A 14565-nucleotide genomic window follows, 5' to 3' on the forward strand; every position below is an offset into this window, starting at 1 on the left:
AGTGAGAAGACCAATTTCTGGAGTTTTGGGAGAGGATTGTTGTCTCATTCTAGTCTGATGTCGGATTTTAGCTGCTCAACAGTTTGGAATCATTTTTTTTCTTCGGATCTTTCATTTCATAATGAGCCAAATGATTTTTTTTTACTGGTGAGCGGTCTAGACTACAGACGGCTGGTTCATCACCAAATTCTTCTTCTGTGAAACCATGCTGTTGTGATGGATGCAGTACGAAGTTGCTGAAATATTCAAGATCTTCCATGAAATAGACATCTGGATGGTAGTATATGTTCTGAAACCTCAATATAATGCTTAGCATTGGTAGTGCCTTCACAATTTGTTAGCTGCCCGTGGAATAGGCATTAATGTACCCCATTGCATCAGAGATGCCAGGCTTTTAATCTGTTTGCCGATAGCAAACTGGATGGTCCGTCTCCACTTGAGTCCACAGGACACGGCGTTTGAGGTTCCCATAAAAAATCTATCATTTTGATTAATCCGACTACAGAACAGTTTTCCATTTTGCCTCAGTCCATTTTCAATGGGCTTTAGCCCAGGGAAGGATGCAGCATTTCTGGATCGTGTTGCTATATGGCTTCTTCTGTATATGATAGAGATTTCACTTGCATTTGTGGATTGCACTGAGAACTGTGTTCACAGACAATAATTTCTACAAGTATTTCTAAGCCCATGCAGTGATGTGCACAACCAAATTAACACTTGTTTTTGATGCAATGCCGCCTGGGGTGGGCTGTAGATCACAAGCATCCTTGTGCACGTGAATTTCTCCAGAATCTCTGAATGTTTTGATGATTCTGCAGAAAGTGGGATATTTAAAGTCTTTGCAATTATACATTGAGGAAGACTTTTTTTTAATTGTTCCACAATTGTTAGAGACAGTTATTCACAAATTAGTGAACCTCTGACCATCTTTGTTTCTAAGAGACTCTGCCTCTCTACCATGCTCTTTTTATACACAGTGACTTAATTGAAATTTGACCTCACGGATGCTTTTAATTAATACCACTTTCTTTACCAGCGTTTTGTCAACTATGTCCTAACTTTTTTGAGATGTGTTATTGCTATCTATTATCTACAGTATCTATCTATTTATCATATATCTATCCTATCTATTATCTATTAATCCTTCTATCTATCCTGTCTATCTATCATCTATCCTATCTATTTATCCTTCTATCTATCAATCATTGCAAAAAAAGCAGGCATTGGTTCATTGGAATTGAAATGCTGCCACACCACATGGACTGATTAAAGTCCTCTTATTTTTGGTTCTATCGGAGTGCTGCCTGCTTTTTTCAAATTTATATACCGTATTTTGCAAAATTCGATATTTTTGCTTGGGAGGCCTGGCACCCATCATTTTAAACTCATGTAGTGTGCTGTTGTAATGTTATTATCTATCTATCTATCTATCTATCTATCTATCGTTGTGCTCAAATGTTTACATATCCCTGCAGAATTTTTGCTTTCTTGGCTTTTTTTCAGAGAATATGAATGATGACACCAAAACTTTTTCTCCACTCATGGTTAGTGGTTGGGTGAATCCAGTTATTGTCAAACTACTGTGTTTTCTCTTTTTAAATCATAATGACAACCCAAAACATCCAAATGACCCTGATCAAAAGTTTACATACCCCATTTCTTAATATCTTGTGTTGCCCCCTCTAACATCAATGACAGCTTGAAGTCTTTTGTGGTAGTTGTGGATGAGGTTCTTTATTTTCTCAGATGATAAAGCTGCCCACTTTTCTTGGCAAAAAGCCTCCAGTTCCTGTAAATTCCTGGGCTGTCTATCATGAACTGAGCGCTTGACATCTCCCCAGAATGGCTCAATGATATTGAGGTCAGGAGACTAAGATGGCCACTCCAGAACCTTCACTTTATTCTGCTGTAGCCAATGACAGGTTGACTTGGCATTGTGTTTTGGATCCTTGTCATGTTGGAACGTCAAAGTACGTCCCATGCGCAGCTTCCGGGCTGATGATTGCAAATTTGCCTCCAGTATTTGCTGATAACATGCTGCATTCATCTTTCCTTCAACTTTGACCAAGTTTCCTGTACCTTTTGTAGCTCACACATCCCCAAAACATCAGCGATACACCACCGTGCTTTACAGTAGGAATGGTGTTCCTTTCATCATAGGCCTTGTTGACTTCTGTCCAACTGTAACATTTATGGTTGTCGCCAAAAAGTTCAATTTTGGCCTCATCACTCCAAATTTCCTTGTTCCAGAAGTTTTGAGGCTTGTCTCTGTGCTGCTTTGCTTATTGTAGGTGAGATACTTTGTGACATTTGCAGTCATCAGCCCGGAAGCTGTGCATGGGACGTACTTGGACGTTCCGACATGACAATGATCCAAAACACAAGGCCAAGTCGACCTGTTATCTCAGTCTCCTGACCTCAATATCATTGAGCCACTCTGGGGAAATCTCAAGTGTGCAGTTCAGGCTAAACAGCCCAGGAATTTACAGAAACTTGAGGATTTTTGCCAAGAAGAGTGGGCAGCTTTACCATCTGAGAAAATAAAGAACCTCATCCACAACTACCACGAAAGACTTCAAGCTGTCATTGATGTTAGAGGGGGCAATACACAATATTAAGAAATGAGGTATGTAAATTGTGATCAGGGTCGTTTTGGGTTGTCATTATGATTTAAAAAGAGAAAACACAGTAGTTTGACAGTAAATGGCTTCACCCAACCACTAATGATAAGTGGAGAAAAAGTTTTGGTGTTATCATTCACATTTTCTGAAAAAAAAAGGCCAAAAAAGCAATAATTCTGTCGGGTATGTAAACTTTTGAGCACAACTGTATTATCTATCTATTATCGATTTATCTATTATCTAGCTATCAATAATATAACCAAAGGGTCATCTATTTAGCTATTAGCTATCTATCATCTATCTATCTATATATTATGTATCTATATATTATCTATTTCTATCTATTTATCTATATATCAATCTGTTATCTAGCTCACATTTATCTAAATATCTATGAATTCATATTTTTCTTAGTTTCTGCTTCTCTTATAAACCTCCAGAAACTGATGGCTTCCATGTGACTGACTGAAACAATACCCTGCATATCAAAATCTTGTAACTACCGAAAGCTGCTTAAAAAACTATTCACATGGGTCGGTGAAATTGAAGACCTTCTCCTAAATGTGGGGCAATTTTACGGCTAGTGTAGGGTTGTTTCTTTCCAGCGCACTGTGATTAGAAGCAAGTCGCTATCTGATGAAGGAAGTTGCGATCTGAATAATTGGGCCAAATTGACATTTAGAATTGATTGAGTTTGCTTAGTTTTCTACGTGATCCTGGTCTAGTCCCAATACTTCAGTAACTGGCTATAGAGGTCTGTATACAGTATGGGAACCACACTGCGCACACATTGCTATGTAAGGTATTGCACTGACCGTTTCTGATAACCTTTACCAAATTTTTTGATAATTTACAATTGTCAAGAAATCAAAAACACCCTAAACCATCTGTCTGCACCACATTCCGACCCCCTCCTCTTTGTCCTTCCCAAATGAAGCTGCCCCCCACCGCCACCATGTTTTCAGGCTTTGTCTTTTGTCCACTTACTGTTGTGTTTCTGACAAGTTTTAATTTCTCTTGGTTTGTGCTAGAAGTAACTTGGGAAGACCAGCAGAGAAAGGTGAATGGTGCAATAACTGATGACAAACAGTTGCCGAGAAAGAAAGCCCATTCTGAGCCAGGTTTGTCAGGGTTTTTGGAAACCACCTTAAAAAGCATGAGGCTTGCACACGGATGGCGAACAGGGAGAGCTCATGCTTTTGTAATGAGTGTGTTCATCATGTGCGCTCCTCACTTTGGTGTGAAATGTTTAGGCTTAGTCTGTGAGAGTGAGACCTTTAACTCAGTGTTGTGTATCATCCCTTTTCAGATATTTGGTCATTACAACAACAACAAAAAAAATCCAAATTTGAAATTCCAGAATTTATTTTTTTTTTTTTATAATTATAGAATATTCTTAAAGTATCACTGAAATGGAGGAGATAACAACTTGTCTTGATTGTAGTAGAATTTAGGATCTCCATGATACTCTTAATTTAAAATTCTGTTCTGACTCATTTTTCTAATATACCTTTATATCGACAGAAGCATGTTTCTTATACACCGCCCCGAATTCCCTGCATAAGGCGTGGGAAATCTGTCAGCAGGTTTTACTATGTAATCCGAGAGCAGTATAATGTAGGTGGAGAGAGCCTGATGCCGGGGATGTGTCATGCTCAGCAGCTTGCTGTAGTTTCAGTATAATCAGTGTTTTATCAGCAGGAGATTATCAGTGCAGCACTAGGTGTCTCATGCAAGCCAGACCAGCTAATCTGCCCCACACCACTGACAATGTACAGTGTGCACAAAAGCTGCCAATCAGGAGTGTGGGCGGGGTTATACACTCAGCATTCTGACCAGTGCTACACCTACAGCAGAAAAACACAGTCTGGAATCAGGCTCTCTATCCCTACATCATGCAGCTCTCAGATTCCATAGTAAAAAACCTGCTGACAGATTACAATTAAGAGTTCAGATTTTGGCATCCTGCATCTACCACTAGGGGGAGCTTAAGAGTTTACTGCATACTGTTACTTTCAAGGTTTATTGTATTGACAGTATGCAGTAGGCGCCATCTGAAGCAATCTACATCTTGCTAAAAGGTGGAAGTTCACATTAGGACACACGACAAGTTTATACAGTAGAAGACTTTTCACTTGTGTGCTGCTATGTCTATGATCTTACTTTCACTATCAAGGTCATAAATGAAAGTAAGTCATTTGGAGAATTTAGCAAATTCTTGGAAACTATTTCAGAATTGCTCTCTGCCGATACATTTCCATCCTGCGACACGTGTCGACATGTGTTGGTCTACATGAACTCGGTCTATAGATGACCTATGAAACTAGGCTCAGCTCATCAGCAAGTCACACATGCCAGTCTGATACAGAAAACACCCTAGGGAACTGTCCAGCAATTTGTTCGCTCTCATTCAGAGGAGAACTTTTTGGAAAGTGATGGAAAGGAAAGAAGAAAGCTATGCATTCCTTTCTACAAACACTCAATGGCAGGAAGATGCCAGCCGGGGACCCGTCTTGGACCAGTCAGCTGAGAAACTTAGTCCCTGGTCGGCTTTTCATTTTTCCTTTGAAACTCTGAATTATTTCAGAGTAAAGTGCCCCATATGTGTTAGAGAGCTGTCGGCTGAACGATGGTTTGGCCTATCTTTTGGCCGGCAGATCTCTCACCCAACTCTCCCATAGATCGAGCGCGCCTGTGTTCTCTCTGAGGTCCCTTGCTTATTTCTCAGCCAACAAAAAGATTGGCCAGTCAAATTTTCCTCTAAGAAATATCGATAACCTGTGGTTTCAGCCAACAAAGGTTTCATCCTTATGACAATGATGACCTGTCCTTGGTATATCAGATCAGTGCAGGCCTGATGTGAAGAAGCTATGTCTCACTGGGACTGTAGCATAGCTCCATACATTGAGTAGCGGGTGTTCTCATTGTAGTCTATGGGGCTGTACCTTTGTCTGTTTGTGGAAGGCAGAGTGTCCACGAACAAAAAAAAACGATCAAACTTGTCAATGCTAATCTATGGGTCTGTAAAGAACTTAAGCTGGAGTCACACATAGCGACTTACCAGCGATCCCGACAATGATATCAGCGTGTCAGGATCGCTGGTGAGTCGCTATGTGATCGCTGGTGAGCTGTCAGACAGACAGCTTCACCAGCGATCAGCACAGTGACGCCGAGCGCCGGACGTGCGTCCCTTGGATACCCAATGTGTACGTTACTTACCAGCTGATCGCTGGTCTCCCGCCTGTCACACGCAGCGATGCGTGCTGGCCAGCAGAAGATCAGCGACGAAAGAAATGTCCAGAGGTTTCTTGCAGCGATCAGCGATACCGGCAGGAGGGCCGGTCGCTGATTGCTGTCACACATAGCGATCTCGCTAGCGAGATCGCTATGTGTGACGGGGCCCTTAGACTGCACATTGATGCCACCCTTGTTGCATCCTAGTGGTCCTTTTTTCATTGTCTGTTTGCTAGGAGACTATTGAGAACCTTTTTTTTTTTTTTTTTTTGCATACAAGAAAAACAGATGAAAGACTGATGGTAAAACCTGACACACTGACCAAACACTGACAACATCTGATCCAAAACACTGATGGGAACTGGATCACTGAAGGGAAGGGCTGAACAAAACTAATCCCCAAGTTACCGGTTTTGGGGGTGTTCTTACACATTTAGTGTATAGTGAAGGGCAGTGTTTGGGGCATGGCTAAAATATCCCAAATTTTGAATGTGAATTCTGGTAAGTATGAAATTTGATTAAATTGTGTGAGCCCATCAGCTCCAACAAGGAGACTAGGAGGATTGGATGGCAAGGTGGAGTCACCGTTCTTAAATAAACATTAAAAGCAAATCTATATCTATCTATTTGTCTCTATCTATCTCTATCATCTATATATCTATTTATCTATCTATTGTCTCCCATTTCTATCTATTTCTATCCATCTCTATTATCTATATATCTATATGTGATCTATATCTACGGTATCTATTTCTGTCTATTATCTATCATCTACCTATTGCATATTTATCTATTAGCTATCTATCTGTCATATCTCTCTACTGCACCTTTTTTGAGCTTGGTTTGGAGTTGGAATAGTACATACCGTATTCATTTTGCACATCATATGGAAATGAGGTCTCGGTCTTCTTTTGTAGTTATTTTTATTGATTGCCCCACATCCTAAGCAATACTACTTAAATATAAAAGGTATATTGTAAACGGCGAGATCTGTCACTATTGTCCTGGACAAGTGCATTTCACTAGTGTTGTCCTACTTTTCTTTCTCCATGGTAGATGGCTGCAGATAGAATAGTGTCCACCATGTTGATTTAGAATGAAGAGAAATGGGGATCCTCTGCGCTGCTAATAGGGATCCACAGGGTTAATGGAGATCCACAGGAATAATCCAGTGAACAGGATTGCAGGAATGTGGTTGATTATCTACGTGTCTCAGTCATCCAACTTCTTCATTAGGATGCAACCTCAAACTGGTTGCGTCCTGATGAAGAAGTCCTGATGAAGAAGTCCGATGACTTTGAAATGTGTACATAAACATTCCTGCGACCTTGTTTACTAGATTATTACTGTGGATCTCCATTAACCCTGTGGATCCCTATATGTTTTTTAACCCATTTCGTCTGCAGCAGCTGAATATTTCTAAGCCATTTATGTTGTTGTGCCATACACAACTCCACCAAGTGAGCAAGTTTCTTTATTGAGTTCCAACTTCTCACCAGATAAGATCCCATTGTGCTTTTTTGCTCTCTCATAATGTTGATCTGTCACTCTTTCTAGGTTACATAAACTGTAAAAAAAAAAAAAAAAAAAAAAAATGTTCACACAAAAGGAAATCTTAAACAGTCAAGTTTCTGAAAGGTGAAACTTATCTTTCTTTAAAATGTCATCAAAGATCAAAAACCACATTTAGCTTCTCACCGGCCCTGCACTTGTTCACTGACAGATCGCGCTGATGTCTGCACATAGGGAGAGACCTGTCAATCACTAGAGCAGAGTAGGCGGAAGCAGGTGGGGACTGCGCTGGACTAGTCACGTCTCTGTGGTGGTGCTGCAAAGAAACTAAACACCTAAAAAGGATCTCATTCATCTCTTTTAACCATGGCTTGTGAAGACTGGATTACTCTGCTGAATAATTAGTTTCAATAATCACTGTTAAATCTATTCAGATATATTCATGTTCTCATGCTTTAGCATTTACATTAACTTAAGATTAAATCACTAAATATTAAACTTAAACCACTGAAAATTTGATGGGATTTTTGAACGACTTTAGAAGTATATTGACTTTACCTCCCAGGTGCTGCAACCTTTATATAGACTTGAATGGGGAAAACTACTGAACATGGACTTTTTATACACGTCCAGGACGTTCACTGTCATATTTTATATTACATGCAATACCTGATCCTTAACCCCTTCACGACCTTTGACGCCACGTAGGCGTCATGAAAAGTCGTGTCAGAACGACCCATGACGCCTATGTGGCGTCATGACTTTAAAGCCCCCCTGCGGGTCGGGTGACCTAGGTCACTGAAAGGTCACCCGACCCGCAGATACAGGGGGCTTTGTTCTTCGCCACAGGGGGCGTGGCTTCGCCCCCACGTGGCTACGATCGCTCTGATTGGCTGTTAAAAGTGAAACAGCCAATCAGAGCGATAGTAATATTTCATCAATGAAAATTGATGAAATATTACAATCCAGCCATGGCCGATGCTGCTGTAGCATCGGACATGGCTGGAGACACCGATTCCACCCCCCCACCGGCGATCGCCCCCCCGCAACTGAATGACAGCGGCGATCTGCCGCCGCTGTCATCATCTGCCCCCCTCCCATTCCCTCCGCTCCCTGCCAGCTTCCGATCCCCCCCTCACCCATTCTCACCTCCCCCGGCACCTTCTAAGTCCCCCTGTCGCTCCCGGTGTCCGGCGGGTCCGGTTCATGGGCGCCGCCATCTTAGAAAATGGGCGCATGCGCAGTGCGCCCGCCCGAATCTGCCGGCTGCAGATTCCATTCTTTCATTTTGATCACTCTCACAGTGATCAAAATGAAAGAAAGTAAATAAACCCCCCGATTATCACCCCCATAGGTAGGCAGAACTAATAAAATAAAGAAAATATTTTTTATTTTTCCATTAGGGTTAGGGTGAGGGTTAGGGTTGAAAAGAGGGTTAGGGTTAGGGTTGAAAAGAGGGTTAGGGTTAGGGTTGGAAAGAGGGTTAGGGTTGGAAAGAGGGTTAGGGTTGGAAAGAGGGTTAGGGTTAGGGTTGGAAAGAGGGTTAGGGTTGGAAAGAGGGTTAGGGTTAGAGTTGGAAAGAGGGTTAGGGTTAGGATTGGAAAGAGGGTTAGGGTTGGAATTAGGGTTAGGGTTGGAATTAGGGTTAGTGTTGGAATTAGGGTTAGCGTTGGAATTAGGGTTAGGCTTGTGGTTAGGGATGTGTTGGGGTTAGGGCTGTGGTTAGGGGTGTGTTGCGGTTAGGGTTGGAGTTAGAATTGAGGGGTTTCCACTGTTTAGGCACATCAGGGGGTCGCCAAACGCGACATGGTGCAACCATTGATTCCAGCCAATTTTGCGTTCAAAAAGTCAAACGGTGCTCCCTCCCTTCCAAGCCCTGACGTGTGCCCAAACAGTGGTTTACCCCAACATATGAGGTATCAACGTACTCAGGAAAAATTGCACAACAACTTTTGGGGACTAATTTCTCGTGTTACCCTTGGGAAAATAAAAAATTGGGGGCTAAAAAATTATTTTTGTGGAAAAAAATTATTTTTTCATTTTCACGTCTCTGCATTATAAACTTCTGTGAAGCACTTGGGGGGTTCAAAGTGCTCACAACACATCTTACATACGTTCCTTGGAAGGTCTAGTTTCCAAAATGGGGTCACTTGTGGGGGGTTTCCACTGTTTAGGCACATCAGGGGCTCTGCAAACGTAATGACGGCCGCAGACTATTCCATCAAAGTCTGCATTTCAAAACGTCACTACTTCCATTCCGAGCCTTGACGTGTGCCCAAACAGTGGTTCCCCCCCCCACATATGGGGTACCAGCGTACTCAGGACAAACTGGACAACAACTTTTGGGGTCCAATTTCTCCTGTTACCTTTGTGAAAATAAAAAATTGCGGGCTAAAAAATCATTTTTTGAGGAAAAAAAGATTTTTTATTTTCACGGTTCTACGTTATAAACTTCTGTGAAGCACTTGGGGGTTCAAAGTGCTGCTCACCACACATCTAGATAAGTTCCTTGGTGGTCTAGTTTCCAAAATGGGGTCACTTGTGGGGGGTTTCCACAGTTTAGGCACATCAGAGGCTCTGCAAACGTAACATGATGCCCGCAGACCATTCGATCAAGTCGGTATTTCAAAACGTCACTACTTCCCTTCCGAGCCCCGACGTGTGCCCAAACAATAGTCCCTCCCCACATATGGGGTATCAGCATACTCAGGACAAACTGGACAACAACTTTTGGGGTCCAATTTCTCCTGTTACCCTTGTGAAAATAAAAAATTGCGAGCTAAAAATTCATTTTTTGAGGAAAAAAAAAGATTTTTTATTTTCATGGCTCTGCGTTACAATCTTCTGTGAAGCACTTCGGGGTTCAAGGTGCTCACCACACATCTAGATAAGTTCCTTTGGGGGTCTAGTTTCCAAAATGGGGTCACTTGTGGGGGGTTTCCACAGTTTAGGTACATCAAGGGCTCTGCAAATGTAACATGATGCCCGCAGACCATTCCATCAAAGTCTGCATACCAAAACGTCACTACTTCCCTTCCGAGCCCTGACGTGTGCCCATACAGTGGTCATCCCCCACATATGGGGTATCAGCGTACTCAGGACAAACTGGACAACAACTTTTGGGGTCCAATTTCTCCTGTTACCCTTGTGAAAAAAAAATTGCGTGCTAAAATTCATTTTTTTTGAGGGAAAAAAATGATTTTTTATTTTCACGGCTCTGCATTATAAACTTCTGTGAAGCACTTGGGGGTTCAAGGTGCTCACCACACATCTAGATAAGTTCCTTGGGGGGTCTAGTTTCCAAAATGGGGTCACTTGTGGGGGGTTTCTACTGTTTAGGCACACAGGGGCTCAGCAAATGTAACATGACGCCCGCAGACCATTCCATCAAAGTCAGCATTTCAAAATGTCACTACTTCCCTGCTGAGCCCCAACGTGTGCCCAAACAGTGGTTCCCCCCCACATATGGGGTACCAGCGTACTCAGGACAAACTGGACAACAACTTTTGGGGTCCAATTTATCCTAGTACCCTTGTGAAAATAAAAAATTGCCAACTGAAAAAAATTTTTTTAGGAAAAAAAAAGATTTTTTATTTTCACTGCTCTGCATTATAAACTTCTGTGAATCACCTGGGGGTTCAAAGTGCTCACTATGCATCTAGATAAGTTCCTTAGGGGGTCTAGTTTCCAAAATGGGGTCATTTGTGGGGGAGCTCCAAAGTTTAGGCACACAGGGGCTCTCCAAACACGACATGGTGTCCGCTAACGATTGGAGCTACAGTAATTTTCATTTCAAAAAGTCAAATGGCGCTCATTCCCTTCTGCGCCCTGCCGTGCACCCAAACAGTGCCCCCCCCCCCAAATATGGGGTACCAGCATACTCAGGACAAACTGGACAACAACTTTTGGGGTCCAATTTCTCCTGTTACCCTTGTGAAAATAAAAAATAGCGTGCTAAAAAATCATTTTTGAGGAAAAAAAATGATTGTTTATTTTCACTGCTCTATGTTATAAATTTTTGTGAAGCACTTGGGGGTTCAAAGTGCTCACTACACATCTAGATAAGTTCCTTAAGGGGTCTAGTTTCCAAAATGGTGTCACTTGTGGGGGAGCTCCAATGTTTAGGCACACAGGGGCTCTCCAAACGCGACATGGTGTCCGATAACGATTGGAGCGAATTTTCCATTCAAAAAGTCAAATGGCGCTCCTTCCCTTCCGGGCCCTGCCGTGCACCCAAACAGTGGTTTATGACCACATATGAGGTATCGGTGTACTCAGGAGAAATTGCCCAACAAATTTTAGGATCCATTTTATCCTGTTGCCCATGTGAAAATGAAAAAACTGAGGCTAAAAGATAATTTTTGTGAAAAAAAGTACTTTTTTTTTTTTTACGGATCAATTTGAGAAGCACCTGGGGGTTCAAAGTGATCACTATGCATCTAGATAAGTTCCTTGGGGGGTCTAGTTTCCAAAATGGGGTCACTTGTGGGGGAGCTCCAGTGTTTAGGCACACAGCGACTCTCCAAACGCGACATGCAAGCGCTAAATATTCCAGCATATTTTCCATTCAAAAAGTCAAATGGCACTCCTTCCCTTCTGAGCCCTGCCGTGCGCCCAAACAGTGGTTTTTGACCACATATGAGGTATCGGTGTACTCAGGGGAAATTGCCCAACAAATTTTAGGATCCATTTTATCCTGTTGCCCATGTGAAAATGAAGAAATTGATGCTGAAAGAAAATTTTGGTTGGAAAAATTAAAATGTCCTTTTTTCCTTCCATGTTGCTTTAGTTCCTGTGAAACACCTAAAGGGTTAATAATCTTCTTGAATGTAGTTTTGAGTAGCTTGAGGGGTGCAGTTTTTAGAATGGTGTCACTTTTGGGTATTTTCTGCCATATAGACCCCTCAAAGTGACTTCAAATGTGAGGTGGTCCCTAAAAAAAATGGTTTTGTAAATTTTGTTGTAAAAATGAGAAATCACTGGTCAACTTTTAACCCTTATAACTTCCTAACAAAAAAATATTTTGCTTCCAAAATTGTGCTGATGTAAAGTAGACATGTGGGAAATGTTATTTAGTAACTATTTTGTGTCACATAACTCTCTAGTTTAACAGAATAAAAATTCAAAATTTGAAAATTGCGAAATTTTCGCCAAATTTCTGATTTTTTCACAAATAAACGCAAAAATTATCGATCTAAATTTACCACTAACATGAAGCCCAATATGTCACGAAAAAACAATCTCAGAATCGCTAGGATGCGTTGAAGCGTTCCAGAGTTATTACCTCATAAAGGGACACTGGTCAGAATTGCAAAAAATGGCCAGGTCATTAAGGTCAAAATAGGCTGGGTCATGAAGGGGTTAAAGCCTGACCTGATCGCTGTGGTCAGGACCACTGAGCCAAATTATCATGAACGGCATGAAATCATTGACATGTGGCCACCAGGACTGTTTTGGCTACAATTATCTCTCAAGAATACTCAGCTCTAGAAGTATTTTGGTTGTATAACTTTTGATATACAACTCTTTTTTGGGGTACACTCTTTAAAAAAAAAAAAGTAAAAAGATAACTTGCCAGATCCTTTCTAGTCCCATCTGTCCTTGAAATTCTTTCTCAAAGCATCAGAGAATTGGCCACCATCTTCCTTCTTTATGGTTCAATTATGTGCCAATAGAATGTCTTCCAAAATGCATTGTTTTATGACGACACCCCAGTCCATAGGGGCATATTGACAGCATAGAGGGGGACGTTTCCCACGCAGAACTAGAGAGGATCAAATATGTTCGGAAAACGATTGCTGAATCCGAATATGCAATGTCCGTGCCATATTCATGCCGAATTTATGATTGAAGATAGTTTCCGAACATATTCACTCATCTGTACTCCCATTGACTCCAATGGCGTTCGGCTATGTTCGGCGAATATTGCAAACATGGCGATCGTAATCCGAACCGAATATTGAAATATTCGCTCCTCTCTACTAAGGACCCACCTCCATTAGTTACTATGGAGAGCTATAATCATCTGAATTAACTTTGAGGATTTCCACATAAAATTGCAACTCGGCCATAGTTTAGTAAATTAGCAAATGCTGATATGATATTCTCTTATAGGCTTTTAGGATTTTTTTCTGTTTTTGTCTTTTAGATTTATATTTTTTATTTTGTATTTATTACAGGAAGTGCTGCCATATTGGTTGGCATTTTTGTATTTTCTCACAAACTGATGGTAAAATTGTCACTTTCTTATTTAGGAATATTCCAATGAGTTTACAAATTACCTTGGGTTTCTGGGGAGATAATTAGGACGACCATATTGGCTACACTGTCTGTTTTCAATTTTTAAAAATGGCCGCCATAATCTAACATATTTAATTACGGTATCTAACCTCGTCGAACGCTCTCACTTTTCTATTAAAACTGTATGGCCAAATTGTACCTTTTTCAAGGAAAATCCTTTTAACAGGGTTTGTTGTCTCGATAGACTTTTCGTGTCAAGTCGACCCTCAGGCTGAAGGCAGATAAGATGATTTACATTTCATGAGTTGTACATTATTGTGAATTCTTTTTAAAAATATTGTCAGGTGTTGTACATTTTTCTTCCTCTATGGTCTATTTTAGTTTTTGCAGTAGTAGAGGGAGAATGAATCCCTCAGATGATAGTGAATGATTACAGGCCCAAGCCCTTAGACTGCACTACTGAGAGGTACAGCTCGTCTCCTGAAAGGTGAGATGTAGTGTTTCCATGACGATATGGCGTGGAATCGCCATGTATATCAGTGCTACACATATACAGTACAGATATTCGCCACCGTCAATGAATGGAGTAGACATTGATGTATTTGGTGATCTTAATCCAAACAAGATCTCCATGACAACCCTGTACCTGACAGAAATTGGAAGGTGGCAAGTTGTTCTCAGAGTCTCCCAGTAATGCAGCCTCAGGCTTTGGGCCTGCAACTCTAAGGCCTCTTTCACACATCAGTTTTTCGCCGTCAGGCGCGATCCGCAATGCAATGCCGGATCCAGTTTTTCCCCATTGACTTGCATTAGCGCCGGATCGCGCCGGATGGCATTGCGTTTTATCCGTTTTTTTTGCCGGATCCGGCTACTTGTCTCATTCTGGCGTCTGGAAAAAACGGCTACTGTAACTTTTTTTGTCTCCGGCGAAAAAGCCATAAGCGCCTGATCCGACGCT

General features: G+C 41.5%; 1 protein-coding gene across 50 annotated transcripts in view; it reads left to right on the top strand.

Annotated features, from left to right (window-relative positions):
• Nucleotides 1-14565, top strand: part of RIMS2 (regulating synaptic membrane exocytosis 2) — a 657506-nt gene that overhangs the window by 540066 nt on the left and 102875 nt on the right. For 38 of the 50 annotated variants that reach the window (XM_073590110.1, XM_073590159.1, XM_073590111.1 and 35 more), the window contains one exon: nucleotides 3653-3742. The exons of the other annotated variants lie outside the window; for them this stretch is intronic. In XM_073590110.1, the coding sequence (XP_073446211.1) occupies nucleotides 3653-3742 (90 nt within the window). The remainder of the gene's footprint in view (nucleotides 1-3652; nucleotides 3743-14565) is intronic. 50 annotated transcript variants of the gene reach the window in all.

This window comes from Dendrobates tinctorius, unplaced genomic scaffold (assembly GCF_039654945.1).
Source record: "Dendrobates tinctorius isolate UK_male_01 unplaced genomic scaffold, ASM3965494v1 ptg000116l, whole genome shotgun sequence".
NCBI classification, from domain to species: domain Eukaryota; kingdom Metazoa; phylum Chordata; class Amphibia; order Anura; family Dendrobatidae; genus Dendrobates; species Dendrobates tinctorius.